Raw genomic sequence first — 22,501 nt, 5'->3', positions numbered from 1 at the left:
AAATCTGGGTATCCCTTGGTAACGTAGTAAATAGATTTACGTATGTAATGTGAATATTTGGAATCTTGCGAATGATAAAGTAGTGATTTTTCACAAATGTGTACTATTTATAAGGCCGGCTCCTTACATTATTAAGATTACAAAGGTAATAGGATATTTTAATAATATGTTTTGTTAGCGCTGGCATTCTGTGCTCGAGGTTGCGGGTTCGATCCCGGCCGAGTTCGATGGCATTTAAATGTGCTTAAATACGACAAGCTCATGTCAATAGATTTACTGGCATGTAAAAGAACTCCTGCGGGACGAAATTCCGGCACCCCGGCGACGCTGATATAACCTCGGGAGTTGCGAGCGTCGTTAAATAAACCATAATTTATATGTTTTGTTAAAAATACCAATAAAAGATAATAAATACCGGTAAGTAAGAAATAAAAATATTTTTAACTTTTCGGTCTTGTAATGGCATTATGATAATCATGTACACAAACTTCGCAGTACGTACTTTTATGCTGTTTTTATGCAACATCATCATCAACCAATTCAAGCTTCTGGCCTAAAGCCTTAAAGCCCAGTCTCAGTAATGAAAGTTAGAGAATGTCTGAAAGAACGAAAGAAGGGAAATTGTATGTGTTATTAGTAGGAAAGATATTTCCGATGTTTTGTTTCTTTTCTTTCAAATGAATTCCACCTTTTTTGATACGTAGGTAAATTATGCAAACTCAACCTAAGTCAAGACTGATTAAGTAGTAGGTATATGGAGAATTGTTCTCCGATTCTGTGGCAAATATAAGTTGAACAGTTCGGTGCCAAGTAGTATAACGTCATTGAGTTTATGAAACCTTCTAATGTGACAGTACAGAGCATAATTTTTCAGAAGAGTTATGTACCTGGAACATAAAATGATCAAGGGCAGTAAGTATCAAGGAGAGAACGTCAATTACTAAAATTTTAAATTTAGATATTAATTTGTGCAAAATGATATACTATATGTGTTAATAAAATGGTGTTTACTTCTTTTTTTAATTTTCTTATGTTAAGTTCTTTGATATTTTGTGGAAGTTTATTATATAAATTGCTACCTCTATAGAGTTTGGGCTCGTGAAAACGTCCATTTCGAGTCCTGTCGTGAACTCATGGCTGTTTTTATCTTAGGAAACATGAAGTAATTTCCTCTTTCAGATGTCTTCACTAACACAGATAAAGCCAAAAATAGTGCGTACTGATCTTGCTCCTTCTGCGGTACCAGATTGCACTCCAGAGACGTCAGTGGCAGAATATTTTCTTTCTAAATTTGAAGAACGTTTGGAAAAGTAAGTACCAGTAATATGTTTAAATGTGAAGCTAGTCTGTGGTATGTTTTTGTGACAATATCCCAAGGGAATGTATGATCAGAGTTACTTTTCGAGGGAAGGAATATTGATATTTTTGAAGTGAATATATCTTTATCCGAGGTACCGGTACAATTGATGAGAAAATGTCACATTTTAGCGTAACACACGTTTCACAAAGCCTCAGTTAGATGTCGCACATGCCAAAGCTACACGTGCTGCCATCTGTCGAGTGTTGCATAATCTACTTGAAAGTGAATAGGCTAAATGACGATAAAAATTAACAAAAAGTACAAAACAATAAAACAAAGATGCAATAATAATTTTTTTATAGGAAATAAGGTGGAATACAAAACCTAAAGAAAAACTTGATTTGCACTCTTTTATTACTGACATCGTCTGTGGGCAATGAGAATTGAAATATAAGTGCCTAACAATTGGACGTAGTAATGCACAGAAAGAAGTCTGAACTGTGATTTTTAAGTTCTAAATTTTCCCTTTGTTTCAAAATTAATTTACCAAAATTTTGAAGTAGATTTTTTTCTACAGCTGTATCAGGAGATGGGTTGTGCATAATGATCCTTCCCTCCTTTCTGGTAACATTATCTAAAAATTACGATTTTGTGAGTTGGTTCACTTTTGCATAACTGCATCCAATAAGAAAATTAAGAGTCCACATTTGTGGAGCAACAGTTAGTGCGTGGCCCAGGTTCGAATCCGGTTGGGATAAGTTGAGGTTTTTTTCTGGGGTTTTCCCTCAACCCAATATGAGCAAATGCTGGGTAACTATCGGTGCTGGACCCTGGACTCATTTCACCAGCATTATCACCTTCATTCCATTCAGACGCTAAATAACCTGAGATGTTGATACAGTGTCGTAAAATAACAAAAAAAATAGGAAACCAAGAATAATGATAATTCTTTTTCTATAACTTCAATGGTTCTGAGCAAGGAAATTAACTTTTTTATGTTTTGGATGTATTTTGTGATAAGGAAGTCTTTGTCAGAAACCTCTCAAACTTACCTAGATTTTGGTTAAGACTTTTGGTAGTCAACCTCCATTCTTATTACAAAAAAGAGCCATTAGAATAATAGTTGGAGCAAAGGCTAGAGAATCATGTAGATTATTTAAAAAAAAATTAGAGATTCTAACCTTAACAAATCAATACATGTTGTTGTTGTTATCTAATTCCAGGTGTTTGACAATAAAGTCATTTGACCTCTTGCACTCCAATATTTTTCAAAGATATTATCATGGCCAGCCACTGAAGCACAGATTTAGCAACAACAAATCAATACATATACTCTATAATAAATTTCCTCTTATGTAATAAAGAAAATTTTCCAACTAATTCAGCCATACATAGTATAAATACCCGCAGAAAGAATGATTTTCATAGGCCATCATCAAATTTATCATGCTATCAAAGGGGAGTATGTTACACGGCAATAAAAATGTTCAATAGTCTTCCTGAAGACATTAAGAATCATAGCCAAAACCCTGCATTATTTAAGGTAAAACTAAAAAATTACTTAATATCTCACACTTTCTATTCTGTAGATGAATTCTTGACATTTCACAGTACTGTGTAAATATTTTAATATTATTAAATGGTAAACATATTGCATTGTATAAAATATTATTGTTATTAAGGTATTAATTCTGTACTTATTTCATATTTTCATTTTATATGTATTGCATTTATATTTAAACGTAAGAATTGAACATGTTCTTTATTCTATGCTATAAAGCAAATGTAAGAATATTATGGAACGAATAAATCTAACTAACTGAAAAATATCTACTATTGACCAGAAAGAAAGCACTACAAGACAGTATGAGGAAACCTGGAGTATTAATGTCAAGTGGGACTGTGTTGTAGAAGGAAGCCAGAATGGGACCGACCCCCACAGACAGCTACAGAGCTGGTAGCTGCACGTCGAGATCTGCAGGTCGCCAGCAAGAAGCTGGCAGAGAAGTGGGTGGAGGGGAAAGAAAAGCAGCAGCAGGTGGATAAGGAGTTGGCAGATCTGCGGGAGAAAGAGGAACAACTCAAGGAGGCCTTCATCCACTACAATACATTCGTTAAGGTGTGTAAAGTTGAATGAAGTCAGTAACTGTTAATTGTTTAAAACATTTAATTTGAAATTTTTAGTCACAAATATGTGTTTTCTCCTAAAATGGCCTTGAAGTTGAAATATAAATACAACAAAGCTTTTATAATCTGGTGAAAAAGATCTTTCTTCTTCGTTACAATACTGAGAAAACAGAAAATATTTAAAACTACATGCACAATTCTCGTAATTATTGTAAGTTTTTTAAGAATTCATTTTCTTCCCCTCCCCTACCATCTTAATGTCATCTCACCACATTGTTTTCTACATGCACTGTACTAACACTTACCTATATTAAATGTTGTTCTTGTTTTGTTGTTGTTTTCTAATGCCAGGTGTTTGACAATAAAGTCATTTGACCTCTTGCACTCCAATATTTAAAAGGAAAGTTGTAGCCGATTTAAGTGAATACCATATTTTAACGTTTTGGTGGCTACTTCATTCACACACAATCTCCAGAATGTTGTTATTATTTTCTAATGCCAGGCGTTTGACAATAAAGTCATTTGACCTCTTGCACTCCAATATTTTTCAAAGACACCATCATGGCCAGCCACTGAAGCACAGATTTTGAGATGTTCCGAATCCATTTCTTGGTTTGAGTTGCATAATGGGCAGTTAGGGGACTGATATATTCCAATTCTATGCAGGTGTTTGGCCAAACAATCATGGCCTGACCTCCAGAATGTCTGGAGGACCACACCTGGTGTTGGTCAACGGGTATATTAGACCTAGTTGGGAGATCTTGTTGATCACCAGCTTTCCCTCCTTAAGCCACTGGAGGACGATTTTAGTGCCATAGCAGGTCAGCACTAGGAACAGAAAGGTAGAAAGAGGAGGAAGGAAAGGGAAATGAACCCCTAGGCCTCGAATGCTCTAATACCATCGGGATCGAAGAAAGTTGTTGTTGTTGTTTTCTAATGCCAGGCGTTTGACAATAAAGTCATTTGACCTCTTGCACTCCAATATTTTTCTAAGATATTATCATGGTCAGCCACTGAAGCACAGATTTTGAGGTGTTCCGAATCCATTTCTTGGGTTGAGTTGCACAATGGGCAGTTAGGGGACTGATATATTCCAATTCTATGCAGGTGTTTGGCCAAACAATCATGGCCTGTTGCCAATCTAAATGCAGCTACAGACGATTTTCGTGGTAAATCGGGAATTAAATGTGGATTATGATGCAGAGAGTTCCATTTTTTCCCTTGAGATTGTGTTATCAAATTTGGTTTGTTGAAGTCGAAGAAAGTAAGAGTTCAGTCAGAGGACTGGATAGGAAAAGGTATAAATGTATAAAATTGAAATTGTGGCACACCATTATTTTAAGCCACGAGCCGCCACTGGTCCATAACAAACTAGCAGATTTGTCTAATAAATTACAAAATATTCCAGCTTCGTCTGCATAACTGAAGAGAATGTTTTTCCAACTGGTCTTTTGTTCATAACGCTAAGAGAAATTGCTCTTCGTTTAAAAAAATTAAAAAAAAAGCTAGTGCATGTTTATTTTGTTATTTTCTTATTGTTAGTGGTCGAATTGGGCTGGTATGACACGGTATGGCATATCGGAAGTAAAATTGTCAGTTAACCAATGAGAAGTGTGGCACTATTGTATTGTATTGTATTTATTTACATTTCATAGTATTCATACATCGCTTCAAAACTGGAATATGGAACATGTCAAAACAAATTTTAATAGTACCTACCACAAAGTCTTCTCATAGCTACAGTGTAGTTGAAATATATACAGAAGGGTTTTACAATATAGCAAAGGGCTTTATAATACACTAGTACAATACAAGGAGATAGTATTGATACTTAATACAAGTTAGAAATATTCATGCAGCATTGTTGAATGTTATAAATTCTCATAAATTCATGTACAGAATAGAAGGCATGAGAAATTAGGTGCTTCTTTAATTTGATCCTAAATATTTTAATTTGATTTTTTATATCCCTAGAGAGGCTATTAAACAATTTTTACTGCCATATAACTCACTTCTTGATAGCATGAAAGACTTGCTGATAAGAGTATGAAAGCCATTTTTGACGAATATTTTTATATATAATAATAAATTTAGCTTTCCTTATGAAAAGGTTGCCAGATTTGACAAAGCGTATTACATATAATTCGGAAACACATCTAAAAGGTAAAATGATATACATTTGAAACGGTTACAAAATATACAAAATATACAGAAAAATTTACACCTAAGTAGCGTTTGTGCTCATTTACAGTTAAGAAAGGGGGGAAAAAATATCATCAGGTATACCGCGAGAAAAATAATAGTATGGATTTATTGATATCTAAACCAATTAACAGCCATCGGTTAAGATAACTTGAAATTTCCATTATCACTCCCCTACAAATGATTTCTCAATATCTGAACCGATCCTTTGAGGGCACTAATGGCTATTTCCTTCACAATGCTGTGTGTTAGCCCCAAGTTTTTACATGTGTTGGCAAAGAAGGAGGGTATGGTACCACGTGCTCCCACCATCAGACCTATTACATCAATGTGGGACAGGCTATATTTATCTTTATAGAATGGGATTGTTGGTTCATAGATCTGAATTAGTTACAAAGTTTTCATGATTACATATGAGGAAGTTCATTAATGAAAAAATATACTGACAAGCCATGGGCATTATTTGTAGTTTTTTTTTAATAGTCCTACACGATTCCCTAGATTTGACACCTACTCTTATTGTAATTACTCTTTATTGTAGTAGGAATATACTGTTACTATGTGTGAAATTTCCCCAGAATATTATTCCAAAACTCACCGAGTGGAAGCATAAAAATTACGTTGTTCTTGAGGTATTGATATTTATTCTATTTTGCATAGATGTAGTAGCAAAACATGCTGAATTTATTTTGAGGGTAATTTGTTTAATATGATTTTTCCAATTTAATATATTTAAATATATTGTTCAGATTGTCTTTGTGTATCTATTACTTTTTTTTAAATCGAAAAATATAATAAATTTCAGTCTCTTCAAATGTAATTTAGTTTATGCCACTGTTCTGTTGTACTGTTTGCCAAGATGAATTCGTGTTCATACACAGATATGATTGACAGGACAATAAGGAAAAGCAGGAGAGAGCTCTGAAGAAGATCCAAGATGAGAGACGATTACAGGAGCAGAGGTCCAGGGAAATTGAAGAACTGTCGGAGAAGTTGAAGAAGCTCGAAGAAATTAAGGAAACTCTGGAGACCCACGTGAATAAACACAAGATGTATGAGGTAAAACTCCAGACTTACGTTTCTTGCCATCACAATCGTCTTTACAAAATGTTGCCGCTAGAGGTCGAATACCAACTTAAAAGCCACAAGTAAGTAATTTTGTTGTAAGTACAGTAGAACTTGGTTATAGCGACCTCGTTTTGTGCGACACCTCGCCTATAACGTCAAATATTCTGTGGTCCAAACTAATTCCCCATAAGACATATGCTTTCCTACCTTGCTTAATACGACAAACGCATATGCGTCTATCTCTCATATAACGTCATTTTCAACCTCAGTTTGGAATAAGATTTTCTAAGAACCAAAGTATTTTAAGAAATATTTTGTTGAAATCTGACCCTGACAAATTCCTTACAGTCTCCTTCTGTCATAGATCTCTGGAATGCAGACGGATTCCCCATCCCACTGTAACCTGCCTGAATTTATGCGGTATTAGATCAGTTTCGACAGGAAGTTTTCACTAAGTGCACGCATTTTAATGCAGTATGGCCACTAAAAGAAGTGAGTGACGCTTTAGAAGTCATTAGAATTATGAACATGTTCTATGAAGCTAGGGAAGGGAGCAGTGAAATTGCAACTGAAATTATGAATATAGAACGTAATTTAGCCCTAGAAAGTGTGTATTGGGCAAGTAGAAGACAACAGAGTTAAATGACTGATTACTTCACTTCTAAGTAAAGTAGTTTGGTGAGTACTGAACAAATTGTTTTAATACAGAATACTGTATTTATAATTTTAGGCCAACGTGTATTTTATTTTTGTTCATTGTAGGCTTAAAAGTGAATACATAAATCTAAAATAAGTCTAATTAAGTTTGTTATTTTTCATTTTCCACCTCTCTAGATTGATAATGTGAATCTCGGTTACTACGACACTCGTTTATAACAACATAATTTTCAAGGTCTCTTGGATGTCATTATAACCAAGTTCTACTTTATACCACTTTTTCTGTTTTAAATTAATTTAGCGTCTTACCTACTAAGGAATGTCATTCAGATTCTGAATCACCAAAAATGGTCCCACACTTCTATGTGATACAGTCATTAAGTTCTGAGACTGACGCCTGGAGAGTAGGCACCGACAAGAATCTGGATGTCTCACAAGATGCCGCGTAACGCAGCGTACACTTAAACAGAACCTCATCTTCCCTCAAAATAGTCGCCATTACCACTATGCACGTCTGCCAACGTTGGTATTACTGCTGGAAGCACTGCTGAAAGATGTTGGCAGAAAGGTCCCGTACGGCTTCTCTTGTGGCAGTCATGACCTCTTCGGCTGAATGAAATCTATGCCCACGTAGGAGTGCTTTCATGTGGGGAAAGAGAAAAAAATCGCATGTTGCTAGATCAGGTGAGTACGGAGAGTGTGGCAAAACGACGACCTGTTGCCTTGCAAGTTCCTCTTGGACAAGGACAGAGCGATGTGCAGGGACGTTGTCGTGTAGCAACAGCCAATTCTTCCTACGCCAAAGCTCAGGATGCTTACGACGAATTGAATCACGTAAACGGCCAAGGATCTGCTTGTAGCGGGTCTTGTTTACAGTTGCACCTTGTGAGTTGAATTTCATGTGAACAATTCGATTTGACAATGAAAGAGTAATGGAACGGAGAAAAATTCTCTCCGGCGCCGGGATTTGAACCCGGATTTTCAGCTCTACGTGCTGATGCTTTATCCACTAAGCCACACCGGATTCCCACCCCGGTGTCGGATCGAATCATCTCAGTTTAAGTTCCACCTCTTGGGTTCCCTCTAGTGGCCGCCCTCTGCACTACGTCATAGATGTCTATGAACGTAGGACTGAAGTCCACACATGTGCTGAGGTGCACTCGATATGAGTGACTAGTTGGCCGGGATCCGACGGAATAAGCGCCGTCTTAAATCACGAAGTGATTTACGCATATCATATATATATTATTTTAATGTACCGAAGTACATAATGATGTTTCCATGCAGATATTCTGCGTCATCCTAAGATGAAAGAGTAGTGGAATGGAGAAAAAATCCAGTGTGACTTAGATGATAAAGCATCAGCATGTAGAGCTGAAAACCCGGGTTCAAATCCCGGTGCCGGAGAGAATTTTTCTCCATTCCACTACTCTTTCATCATACGATGACGCAGAATATCTGCATGGAAACTTCATATGTACTTCGGTACATTAAAATAATATATATATAATTCCATTTGAATAAAAAAACAGTTCAAGCCTCAGCTTGTCTTTTGACGTGTCTTGTCGCGGTTTTGTCGCGGCAATAATGGCATTTTCCAGTTGGCAGATTGTCGCTTTAGTTGCGGATCATAAAGGAAACACCATGTTTCGTCTCCAGTTATGATCAGTTATAGCGGTTTTGCCTAATTTCTGACAGAACTTGATATTTGCTCATTGCTCAAACAGCGACATACTCTAGTTCCGAAGTGCGCATTCAAATCACCGTCACAACAAAGACCGTAGTTCTTTTTACACTGTATGAACACAACTGTCTCTTGCTGGGACGAGAGATTAAGTGACAAGGTACCATACCATGGCGCCACCTATCTGCTCTAGTGCACCACACCGCCACTATGCGTCCAGTCTCAGAACTTAATGACTACCACGTATTTCAACAGTTCATTACTGTACACATCAATCAATCTTCTTAATGTATCCAGCTGTTTGTTGACAACATAAAGTCCACTATAGTCCACTGTAGTCTATTCAGTTGTTGTTTATCACGAGAAATGAGGGGTATTTTGATCGGTGTTCATTGTAGATGCCTGTTGCTAGTAGCCATAGTTGGGGTGTAGTCAATATACAGGGTGTTTCCGGGCTAGTGTTACAAACTTTCAGGGATGATGGGGAAGGGCACAGGTATCAATTTGAGATAAGGAACCATGGTCCGGAAATGATTGAGTCGAAAGTTATAAGCAAAAATAGTTGCGTGGAAATGGAATTGTAATTTGGCACCATGTGCCCCTCTTCCCTTAACCTTTGGAACAGTCGTGGAAAGATGGTATGGGCCGGATGTCTTCTAAGTGGGTACTTGCCCTGATACAATCTGTGAGCTTGTCTACTGTTCCCATTGGCTCATCCGTATTCGAAAATCAGGTCTGCTTATTTCGCTCTCGTGTACTCCTCCATTTCACTAGGACTGATCGACTGGACACTGCAACTTGTACACATACACTGCTGTCTACAGACGTGCATATCAGGACCGACCATGTCCGTTACACATTACGCTATCTGCATTGCTTTAGTGTAGTTTCCTGTCCCCACCCCTCAGACAGCGCACTGAATGGAATACTGTAAGTAGACAACGTAAACAACGTCAGATGAATATAGTATGTGTAAGATGTACAGATAAATACACATAAATAAGGTGTACAGAGGAATAAAATTATTTAATTTCCACACAACTATTTTTGTTTGTAACTTTCGACTCAGTCATTTCCGGACCAGGGTTCCTTATCTCAAATTGATACATGTGCCCTTCGCCATCATCTCTGAAAGTTTGTAACAGTAGCCCGGAAACACCCTGTATACTGCAGGGCTGTGTCTTCTGCAACTGGTACTGATGGTTTTAATTTACTTCTTTTGTGTTTTATGGATGGACAGTATAGAAGAATGTGTTCCAGATCTGTACACATGATCACTATACATAAATTTTTTCGTATAAGAAAAATCCAAGACCTGCTAACCAAACGGAAAGGGGTTTTCACAACTGTGTTCTGTTTAACAGGATTATCTGGAGAGTGTAGTGAGTGAAACAAAAGAATATTCCACAGTATTCGATATCCTCAACCGCTATGAGACTCTCAACACTGCCCGGATAGAACTGACCGAACGACAGGAGAAGGACTTGGCTACTTTGGAAACTGCCAGCACCGCTATGGCCAAACTGGCCGAGGTAAGTTACATAGTTAACAATCATGTGGCACTTGCCAGTGAATATCGAGTATAATCGTCCCACTCAAATGAGTAAGGAGTTATGGTAGTACTGTTTGCTGTACTGCATTCAAACACTCGCAGATTTTCCCAGCAACACTGGCTGATTATTTTGTTTATTAAGAGCCTGGATGTTAGGCAAAATGCCTTTTTTAAACTAGTGTATGTATCAAAGACCTATTACAGATAAACACGTTTCCACACATTTGGAGACAATAGACCAGTGATGTCAATCAGAGCATATATGCGCTACGAGAATGCTTGCGCTACTGGAGTACGCAGAGCGCGCCAGCTACGAATACGTGCTTCGGTGAGGGTTGTACAGTGTACAGTTGGCATTAATCATGCACCGGCGAAGAGATCGTATAACAAGTTCCAGTTCGAATGAGCACTGCAGTTCCTATGCAAGGAACAGGAAGGAGATAATACAGTGCTTAATATGTGGACAACATACGATTAGTAAGAAAAGCAGCATACAGCGACATTATTCAACATACCATGAACAAACATACAGAGATATCGAGGGGGAAGAACGATTAAAATTATTACATACATTACAGATTACCGTAAGTGCAAATATCTAGATTATTTACTATGTATAAATTAATTTATTATTTCTTTATTGAGGGTCCTTACAGGGAGTATCCCCAATTACAAGCACACCAACATAAAGAAATACAAACAACAAATTAAAAACAAATGATTCATAAACATGTGCTGTAAACACAAAGTTTACAAAAGTTCAGTGTATATACTAATGTGATAAACTTCTAATTTCCAAATACGTAAACTGAATTGACAGATGTATAGGGCTACATAACAAAAAAATCAAGTACAGTTATTAAAGAGGTATTCAATTGAAGACAGTCCTGTAGGCCTAAATAAATAGTGTTCAAATTTAATGTATCGGCTATTCCATCTCAAATCGACCGAAATATAGAGAAAATTGACCTTGCATTTTTTAAATACAATGAAACTTTTTCTGTCCGTTGACAACTGTGATACAATGCTCTGTGCAAAGTTTGAGGCATCAGAACTTAATAGTGTTTAAATTAAAAATATTTTAATTTATCGTATTTTCACAAAATTAGCAACTTTAAACTGTTGTGGCTCCGAAACCCTTTCACAAAATGATCAAAATCATGGTTTATTTTGATGCTGAGAAATTACAGTTTATATTGACATGTAAACAGTTTTTCTTACTTTTTATGGAAATGGAGGAATTTAGATTTTTCTTCATTAAGACACCTTTGCCCACGAAAAAATATTTTTAAATTATATGGTTAGATTCCGCATTGAAAGTACAAATAAACATATTTTTTACTGGTGCACCGTTGAAAAGAAAGTATTGAAAATATCAAATAAAGAAAATAAATAGTACGTGCGTGAACTAACCAGCTGACTGTGAGATGGGACCTAGCAGAGACAAGCAAGGCCAGGAGACAAAACATGCGATGTTTCGTCTAGTAGCGCATAGCTGGGCTAGCTTTATCACAAGTTTTCATAAACACAGGAGCAAAGTGACGCCCAACGCTCGCTTATCTCCAGTGTGTGCGGTATATACTGCTCCGTTCAAGTCAAGGCGTGTGAAAATAATTCACTTTGTCCGCCCCTGGGTCTTGCTCTTATCTGTGTTTACGGCATCCCACTCCAGCACTTAAGCACGGGAAGGAATCGAACGTCCGTTATGCGCTCTTTCTTTGACATCACTGCAATAGACCCAATTTTTATTTTGCCTTTTTTGCCTATTTTAAGGTTAAATGCCTTTTTTTAGCCTTTTTACGTCGTTATTATACATTTTCTATATTTTTAATGCATTTAAAATAAACCGCACATAAATTATATCAAAAAACAAAAAAGAACGGTTGTACAAATTAAAAATAGACCTATATATTCACCTCACGCAAATATTTGCTGACAATCTTTTTCTGTTTACTATTTTCCGTCTCATAATTCTTCTTTACTTTTCCTTTCCCTGATTTTCAAGTTCCATTCTAGTTTTCTTATTGACTTTTCACACTCTCATGTTATTCATTGATTAAAGTTCACGTTAACACATACATAATTAATCAAATCATTAATTAATACATCTCTTTCAATAGGCAATATTCTTGGTACAATGCAGCACCATTTTCAAAGTCCAGTTCTGTATTAAAATGCAATATAGTCACAATTTCAGTAAGGACACTGAAAGTGAATATATATCAATATGAAGACCAGCCTCATGGTCTAGTGGTCAGAGCTTCTGGCTATAGTTCATGAGGTCCAGGGTTCGATTCCCGGTTAGAGCACAGGAATTTTTCTTTAAAGGGGATTATTCCTGTGTTCGTCCATGGTCTGGAATTTAGGTTAGTTTAGATTTAAGACCTCTCCCAGCACCACATTATCATAATCATCCTATTACATCATCGGGGTAATGTAACTCCGCCTTCCAGGTGCCCCAACCTCAGAAGTGAGTTACAACTAAGCCACGGCCAGGAGAGAAGACCAGAAATGTCGAAAAGATAACCTGGTGGCATTGGATAAAAAAAAAATTCTCCAGCAATACATATGTTTCCAAGAAGTCGTAAACTTTTCTCCCCTACCGATTCCATCTTTTATGTCACTTAACAAAGATGTTTGAACAGTATAACCCTCAGTGCTCAGGTTACTTCGGGGTTTACCAGTGAAAGAAAGGGGATGAGGGAAGTATTAAAAGCAAGTCTCCAGGTCCCGTTACTGTTGTCGCTTGCACGCACAAGTCACGCGTACTTTGAAGTCTCTAATCTCCTCTCACACCCCTCTTTTTGAGACAATACACAGTCGGTTTTTCCTGATCTCTGAAAGAACGTAGAGACAGTCCTTCTGAAAAAGTAGTTTTAAGTTTGCTCCAATTACTTCAGTAGAGGTAGAAGATCTTTTACCACCATGAAAAACGTTCTCTCTGACAGGTGGCTCACTATGACAGTTGACAACTTAAAAAAGCATCTTGTTGTGACATGTAACCAAGGAAAGTGAGTACCGTATGGTATAGTTTATTAGGTATTTATTTTTTTGTCTGTTTCCATAAATAATAAATGCCTATGTCAGTGCCTATTTTTACTATTTTTAGTGCCTATATTCCTGCCTATTTTAACCAAAATAAATGCCTAAACATCCGGGCTCTATTTATTACAAGTCGTCCAATACGCTAAGGTGAAGATAAGATCTGATTGCAGACCTCGACCTCTTCCTACATTGATCTGAAAGACTCTGCATGTATAAAAACAATTGGCGTGGCATGTAAGTAAGTACAAGAGTAAAATATAAAATAGCAAACATGCGGTGATTGGTGTAAGCTTAGGGTGACCAGACGTCCGGATTTCGCCAGACATGTCCTGCTTTTTTAGTATTTTGTGGTCGTAAAGCAAAAATGTCCGGCTTCCTGCCTTTCAACAACATAATTGAGCATTTGTAGTGCAGGTAAACAAAACTTGGGCAGTTAATGTGTTGTTTCAATCCGAAAAGTTGTTTCTAGTTTGTTCACTTTTGAATAAATCAGTACTAATTTTGCACCAACCTTTTTAAATCACTGTGTATTTTAATATTAGTTGAATTACACTAGGCTGGAGTTCCACACCTGTGGAATAACGGTTAGCGAGTCTGGCCGTGAAACCAGGTAGCCCGGGTTCGATTCCCAGTTTGGTCAAATTACCTGGTTGAGGCTTTTTTTTTCGGGGTTTTCCCTCAACCCAATATGAGCAAATGCTGGGTAACTTTCGGTGTTGAACCCCGGATTCATTTCACCGGCATTATCACTTTCATCTAATTCAGATGCTAAATAACCTAAGATGTTGATAAAGCATCGTAAAATAACCTACTAAAAAACACTAGGTCGGATAAATTTTATGTGTTTTATTTATACGAGCCTATTGTCCAATTGAATGCCAAAATACTTCCTTTCTGAAGAATAGGGTATTATTGCTTTTCCTGGAGTTAAAGGAAAATGGAAGACATTTTGTGAATTCAAAGTATCCTCCAAGGTTCAGTTTTTGCCCCAAAGCTCTAAAGGATACAGTAATTAGCGGTATTTACTTCAAGTATTGTGGAACAGCATTTATCACAAATTTCACAGTTTTATATTACAATCACTCATTGTTCTCAGCTCCACTAACATTAGAACATCAGATGTCAACTGCTTAAAATGTTCCGATGGAGCAATAAATTAAAAGTTGTTGTTGTTGTTTTCTAATGCCAGGCGTTTGACAATAAAGTCATTTGACCTCTTGCACTCCAATATTTTTCAAAGATATTATCATGGCCAGCCACTGAAGCACAGATTTTGAGGTGTTCAGAATCCATTTCTTGGTTTGAGTTGCACAATGGGCAGTTAGGGGACTGATATATTCCAATTCTATGCAGGTGTTTGGCCAAACAATCATGGCCTGTTGCCAATCTAAATGCAGCTACAGACGATTTTCGTGGTAAATCGGGAATTAACTGTGGATTATGATGCAGAGAGTTCCATTTTTTCCCTTGAGATAATGTTATCAAATTTTGTTTGTTGAAGTCTAAGTATGTAGATTTAATAAATCTTTTCACAGAGTAATACGTAGATTTAGTAACAGGTCTGTAAGTAGCAGTGCTGCCCTTCTTTGCTAAAGCATCCGCATTCTCGTTTCCCAGGATTCCACAATGAGATGGTATCGATTGGAATACAATTCTTTTATTGAGTGATATTAATTGAGAGAGCATTTTAGTTATTTCTGCTGTTTGAGATGAAGGTGTGTGTTTAGAGACTATTGATAGAATAGCTGCTTTGGAGTCTGACAATATAACTGCATTCTTAAATTTATTGATGTGGCATAGAAGATTCCTGAGACTTTCACTTATTGCAATGATTTCTCCATCAAAACTTGTTGTTCCATATCCAAGAGATCTATAAAGTGAGAAGAGACAGCACATAACAGCTGCTCCGGCACCTTGTTCTCTGGAGATCAAGGATCCATCAGTGTGTAAATGAAGCCAGTTTTGTGGAGGGTACCTAATATTAATTGTCTCTAAAGATTGTTTGGCCAAACACCTGCATAGAATTGGAATATATCAGTCCCCTAATTGCCCATTGTGCAACTCAAACCAAGAAATGGATTCGGAACACCTCAAAATCTGTGCTTCAGTGGCTGACCATGATAATATCTTTGAAAAATATTGGAGTGCAAGAGGTCAAATGACTTTATTGTCAAACGTCTGGCACTAGAAAACAACAACAACAGTTTTATATTACAATCACTCATTGTTCTCAGCTCCACTAACATCAGAACATCAGATGTCAGCTGCTTAAAATGTTCCAACGGAGCAATAAATGAAAAGTTAAGCCAGAGAAATGAAAGTGAATCCAGGATTGTAGTTTTCAGAAAAAGAAAACTGATCTGAATATAAAGTAAGATGAAGGTCTCAGATGGCACAGACTTCGTCTCCTCTTCTTATGCTTGCAGACATTTATCATAATGGTTTACTTTGCAGGAGAAGTCGCAGCTTATTCTGGGACTGAATAACCAAGTGGCAGAATTGCAGATCCGCTATGATCGGGCAAAAGCTGAGGCCTTGCGCTGGGGCTCAGCCCTCAGCAACATAAAGAACACCACTGCGGAGAAGGCCCTCGAGCTCAACCAGGTACTCTCTCTGAATGTGCATTGCAGAGCAAGCTGATGCTTTTCTTGAAATGTACCCTGAAAAGAGTTCTCAATTATTTTTGGTTTCTATTTCTTCATGTAGAGAAAACTTTGAATTTATATAAAGAATGATTTAGGATATAATAATAATAATAATAATAATAATAATAATAATAATAATTTATTTAACCTGGCAGAGTTAAGGCCATACGGCCTTCTCTAACACTCAACCAGGAGTAAAGCTGCGTTACAAAAAACACTACAAATTTACAAAGTACACTACAATTTTACACACAGAACTGAATAAGATAATAATAATAATAATAAAATGTAAACAACAAGTAAGAAGAAATCAGACATAATATATAACATACAGAAAGAAAGGAAAAAGCATAATAAAATGTGAACAGCAGGTAAAAATAAATGAGACATATAAAGTATAAAAAAATAAGACAATTATTGATAATAATAATAATAATAATAATAATAATAATAATAATAATAATAATAATAATTATGATGATGATTTATTTAACCTGGCAGAGTTAAGGCCATACGGCCTTCTCTAACACTCAACCAGGAGTAAAGCTGCGTTACAAAAAACACTACAAATTTACAAAGTACACTACAATTTTACACACAGAACTGAATAAGATAATAATAATAATAATAATAATAATAAAATGTAAACAACAAGTAAGAAGAAATCAGACATAATATATAACATACAGAAAGAAAGGAAAAAGCATAATAAAATGTGAACAGCAGGTAAAAATAAATGAGACATATAAAGTATAAAAAATAAGACAATTATTGATAATAATAATAATAATAATAATAATAATAATAATAATAATAATAATAATAATAATAATAATAATAATAATAATTATGATGATGATTTATTTAACCTGGCAGAGTTAAGGCCATACGGCCTTCTCTAACACTCAACCAGGAGTAAAACTGCGTTACAAAAAAACACTGCGGTACAAATTTATAAAGTACACTACAATTTTACACACAAAACTGAATAAGCTAATAATAATAAAATGTAAACAACAAGTAAGTAGAAATCAGACATAATATATAACATACAGAAAGAAAGAAAAAAGCATAATAAAATGTGAACAGCAGGTCAAAATAAATGAGATATACAAAGTATAAAAAATAAGACAATTATTGATAATAATAATAATAATAATAATAATAATAATAATAATAATAATAATAATAATAATAATAATAATAATAATTATGATGATGATTTATTTAACCTGGCAGAGTTAAGGCCATACGGCCTTCTCTAACACTCAACCAGGAGTAAAGCTGCGTTACAAAAAACACTACAAATTTACAAAGTACACTACAATTTTACACACAAAACTGAATAAGCTAATAATAATAAAATGTAAACAACAAGTAAGTAGAAATCAGACATAATATATAACATACAGAAAGAAAGGAAAAAGCATAATAAAATGTGAACAGCAGGTCAAAATAAATGAGATATACAAAGTATAAAAAATAAGACAATTATTGATAATAATAATAATAATAATAATAATAATAATAATAATAATAATGATAATAATAATAGTAGTAGTAATAAAATAGTGCAGTACAAAGCATACAATGAATACAATATTTTTAAGTACACACAGTAAGGAAAATTATGATTATATATAGCTCAACTTATCACATTATAGATATACCATTATCGGAAAATATGAAAACGAAAATATAAAATAAGTTAAATATCACTAGAACATAAAAAAATGTGAATACGTGGAAACATGCAATACAACACTTGTCATAATAGTAAGTTAGTTTGGCAACTCGTCATAAGATAATTTTCTAACTTGGATTTGAAAGATTTCAATGTTCGGCAGCCCTTGACTTCAGGCGGCAGGGAGTTCCAGTGACGAGAGGTAGCAACAGTGAAAGATGAGGAATACAGAGATGATGTGTGAAGTGGAATTTCTAGCGTGTTATCGCGTTGTGATCGAATATTAATATTATGATAGCGAGAGAGAGTATGAAAACGAGCAAATAAATAATAGGGGGATGAAGTGTGTATAATTCGATATAGGAGAGAAAGTGAGGCACCGACTTTTTTTAAATATTGGGAGGGAGGGGGAAAAAGTGCGAGAAACTTTAATTGCTGTTTCTAAAAAATTCCCTTACATATTTGACAGAAAATAACATCGTCTAGCCCCGGCATAGCTCAGTCAGCTAATGCGTTTGCCTGCCGATCAGGAGTTGCTCTCGGGCGTGGGTTCGATTGCTGTTTGGGCTGATTACCTGATTGAGTTTTTTCCATGCTACCTACACGATATCTCCATTCTGGTTGGATGATCGTCCACCTCTGCTTCGGCATGTGGATGTGAGGCCAGCAGCCGGCTGGTCAGTCATGGTCCTTCATGGGCTGTCGTGCCTCGGATTATTATTATTATTATTATTATTATTATTATTATTATTATTATTATTATTATTATTGTTATTATAACACTGTTATGTCAAACTACAGGTGAAGACTTCTTGCTGGAACATGTACCAGCAGATCTGCCGCCGCAAGAACATGCCGGTTAAGCTGGAGGAGGGACAAGTGGAGCAGCAGTTGTTGTGCATCAAGCGCACTATCCAGGGGCTGAAGCACATCACCCGCATTGCACGCCGGCGCGCTAAAAAAGAGGCAGCTTCCACTGTCGCAAACGCTACTAGTCACCTTAAGTAAAATGACGAACAAATTCTTGTGCAACATTTGTCAAACTGTTGAAGTTTTTTGGTTGTTTTCCGAAACTCATATATTGAATTTCAGTTTTTGTATACTGACATCGGACTGAATAATAATTTATCATTTTTAAAAAGTGTTGCAATTGTGTCTCGTAATCTGAATATTAAAAACCGCCACTCATTGATAGATTTCTTTGCCCATGTGAGAGAAAATCTGAACATGGATTTATTTTTTTTATTTTATTGGGTTATTTTACGACGCTGTATCAACATCTCAGGCTATTTAGCGTCTGAATGAAATGACGGTGATAATGCCGATGAAATTTATAGATCCATGATCTCTCCTTTCTGCTCATGCAATTCAAACATGAAAAGTCTCCAGGCAGAAGAAGAACCTTGCATATTCCAAATAATGTTCCAGAGAATAGACTGTGTCACTCTATGGACAATGTATTTGCCAGAGATGTCAAGAGTGTGTATGTGTGGATGATAGTCACTTAAAGGATGTTCTTTTCAAGAAATAAATGACAGACTATGAACTTTATGATCTGCTGTATGTCATTTTGAAAAAAAATAATTCTTGAGTCAATAACCAACTATTTACAATCGTCCATTCCTCTATTGGACCCTGTACTATCAAATGATTTGCTAAGAAGAAGGGTCATCTAGTAATTTTTATCTACAAAATAATGATATTCATTTTATGCAACTCCATTTTATTGGTAAGTACTGCTGAACTTATTATTAACACGTACTATTATTATGATTATGTATAGTATATATAGTTATTTTGCTTGTATTGTTGGTAATTCTTCAGAATTACTCCAAACTTTAAGGGAACATTCATTATTGCTTAGTACTTAAATCATCCAAAAAAGTGTTTTGAACTCAAGATTGTGTGGATGCATATACATGTAGGGGACAGAATGTATCTTACATCTATATAAGTCTGGTCTCCCTAGAGTTTAGACCCATGTTTTGCCATAGTTTGTAGCACTTGTACTTTTCTTATTTTATATTATTTTTTGCTTACAAATATTTAAAATATCGCTATTATATTCTTTCAAGACTTGATATATTAGTACAGTGTGCCCTCCCACAGGTTATGCATTAAAAACAAACATTTAAGAGTAATTTGCTGTCTGAAGTCTATGCATGAGACAGAAAATTCCAATTGTTTGCTGTACTGTAGTTACATAATAATTGTTTCTGCAGTTTTTAAATATGCATTTATACACGCTTTAACATCTATGGTTTTATCACATGTATAGGATCTTTAGGTATATTGACTAATGTTTTTCTTTTTTTTTTTACTTGGTTATTTAACGATACTGTATCATCTACGAAGTTATTTAGCATTGATGCGATTGATGATAGCGAGATGGTATTTAGCGAGATGAGACCAGAGGCCGAGAATTCGCCATACATTACCTAGAACTCTGCCTTAAAGTTGGGGGAAAACCTCGGAAAAACCCAACCAGGTAATCAGCCCAAGAGGGTATTGAACCCACACCCGAGTGCAACTCTGGATCGGCAGGTAAGCACCTTAGCCGACTGAGTTACCCCAGTGGCTTTGATTATTGTTGAGTTTCTGTTTCTATTGTCGTGTGTGAGCTGTGTTTATATACTGGTAACTGATTTTAAATTTTGTTTTAATGTTTATGATATTGGTGATTAAGTTCGTGGTAGTATGTAAATTTCTAGTCCGGCATTTGTAATTGTGACTGAGGGAAAGCACGAAACCCCAGCTAGATTGGCACGGGATTTGAACCGGGGATGTCAAACGTTACCATCTGAGTCACGTCACTCGGTTGCTGTATTTTGTGCAGGCTCGTGTTTCATTTTTAAATTTGGCGCCATGTATCGATATTATTTCGATATGACATGAACAACACCACGACTCACGAGCCACGAAGATTGCTGTGTTTGTGTAGTTTTTTAACGAACGAAAGTTTGTAGAATGAAAAATTGCTGTGTTATACATTTTACGATTTCAAATATATATACAGTATGTCTTGTTTACAAAAGTGAAGCGAACTAAATTTGAAAAGTTGTCCAGAAACTGGCGCGAGCCTCTCGTGTCCAATGGAATCAGCTGAGATGTATCATCTGTGGCTGATTGATATCGATTGAGATTCACTCTACTGCCCACTCATAGTTGGCTATGGTACACTCCCATTGATGGTTTTATCTCTAGGTTCTTCGACGTCGTAGGTTCGGCAAGTTGTAGTGATATTATCTGTGTAGCGGAAGGGCTGGGTTTAATGTCCGTTCTTGTCAACAGCTGATTGGACGAATTTAGTGAATGGGGTAAAAATATTGTGGAATTATTAATTACGGTAGAGAGATGCGTGTGTTGTTAGTGGAATGGACTAAAGTGAAATAAAAAATTGGCGTGTTTGGGTGGCAGTCGTAGGATTCAGCGTTATCTTGTTATTTGAGTGGCATTTTTATGTTCATTTGCTACAAAATCATACTGTAGGTGTTACATCCTACTTCCAGTAGCCAGAGTCTTATTCATATGAGACTGTAGAGCATACTACAGAATGTCTGGTGGAAATTCAAGTGAAGCAAGTCTGTAAGAGACATTCAGAATATGCCTCGCCCCATAGGAGATGCCCCAGGGGCGGGTGGGAGCTTCATAAGTAAACCAGCACGCGGTTGGCTTCATCCTGATCAACTTATTACGAAGGAAGGAATAACTTATGCAGTGAGAGTAAGTGCAGCTACCTTATAGGCCCTTAGATTAATTTCATTCACTTCCGAATAGCAGAACAACTTTTTCATGCACAATGTAGCCTACTTATTTTAAGAACATCTAGCTTTAATTATTGTTATTACCTAGTTGTATGACCTATTTAATGTATAAAGATTTTTTTTTATTATTGTGGAATGTGAATGGAAGTGTGCTAGAGCATTTCTTGAATGTAATCATTCAGTGTGTCTTTCTGACTTGATTTATATGCTCAGTTAACAGTTGTTACCATTGCCAAAATAACTCCTGTTTTTTTTTATACATAACGTGCTTATTAATAAGCACAAGTACACCTAGCTTTAATGATTGTTTTTTACGACGCTTTATCAACCGCTAAGGTTATCTAGCATCTGAGTGAGATGAAGGTGATAGGCTAATGCCAGTGAAATGAGTCCAGGGCCCAACATCCAAAGTTACCTAGCATTTGCTCATAACTTAATGGGTTGAAGGGAAACTCCGGAAAAAACTCAACCAGTTAACTTGTCATAACCAGGATTTGAACCCATATCCGGTCGTTTCATTGGCAGGCATGCTAACCGTTACTCTACTGTTATTTATTGTACGATCTACTTACACCTTATAGGCTATGATGCACACACTGGTCGTTCCTAGTGTTCGCTGCTTTCCAAGTTTACGGCGTAGTATTTCTGTTTGTAGCATTCAGAAGACTAGCTGACAAAATAAAACTCGAAAATATTCTACGGCAACCGAAATTCAGTTCTGTTTATGTGGATAGTTAATTCTCAATCGCCTCTATCACACATAAAACTAGCCA

The 22,501-nt window shown here is 36.1% G+C and overlaps 2 protein-coding genes across 4 annotated transcripts in view; both read left to right on the top strand.

The window, feature by feature from the left end:
* The first annotated feature begins 55 nt into the window (after positions 1-55).
* Positions 56-19,496, top strand: LOC138713095 (coiled-coil domain-containing protein 42 homolog). The gene is made up of 7 exons (XM_069844860.1): positions 56-145; positions 1,180-1,310; positions 3,212-3,419; positions 6,524-6,688; positions 10,403-10,570; positions 16,090-16,239; positions 18,766-19,496. The coding sequence occupies exons 2-7, from the start codon at positions 1,180-1,182 to the stop codon at positions 18,970-18,972; spliced, it is 1,029 nt and encodes a 342-aa protein (XP_069700961.1). The 5' UTR covers positions 56-145; the 3' UTR covers positions 18,973-19,496.
* Positions 19,497-21,137: 1,641 nt separating this feature from the next.
* Positions 21,138-22,501, top strand: part of Shc (SHC-adaptor protein) — a 30,572-nt gene continuing 29,208 nt past the window's right edge. For all 3 annotated transcript variants that reach the window (XM_069844858.1, XM_069844857.1, XM_069844856.1), the window contains exon 1: positions 21,138-21,687. In XM_069844858.1, coding sequence (XP_069700959.1) covers positions 21,568-21,687 — 120 coding nt within the window. In that variant the 5' untranslated portion in view covers positions 21,138-21,567. The remainder of the gene's footprint in view (positions 21,688-22,501) is intronic.

This window comes from Periplaneta americana, chromosome 14 (genome assembly GCF_040183065.1).
Source record: "Periplaneta americana isolate PAMFEO1 chromosome 14, P.americana_PAMFEO1_priV1, whole genome shotgun sequence".
In the NCBI taxonomy this organism is placed as follows: Eukaryota; Metazoa; Arthropoda; class Insecta; order Blattodea; family Blattidae; genus Periplaneta; species Periplaneta americana.
Note: the sequence above shows the minus strand (reverse complement) of the source record. Positions and strands in the feature narration are given on the sequence as shown.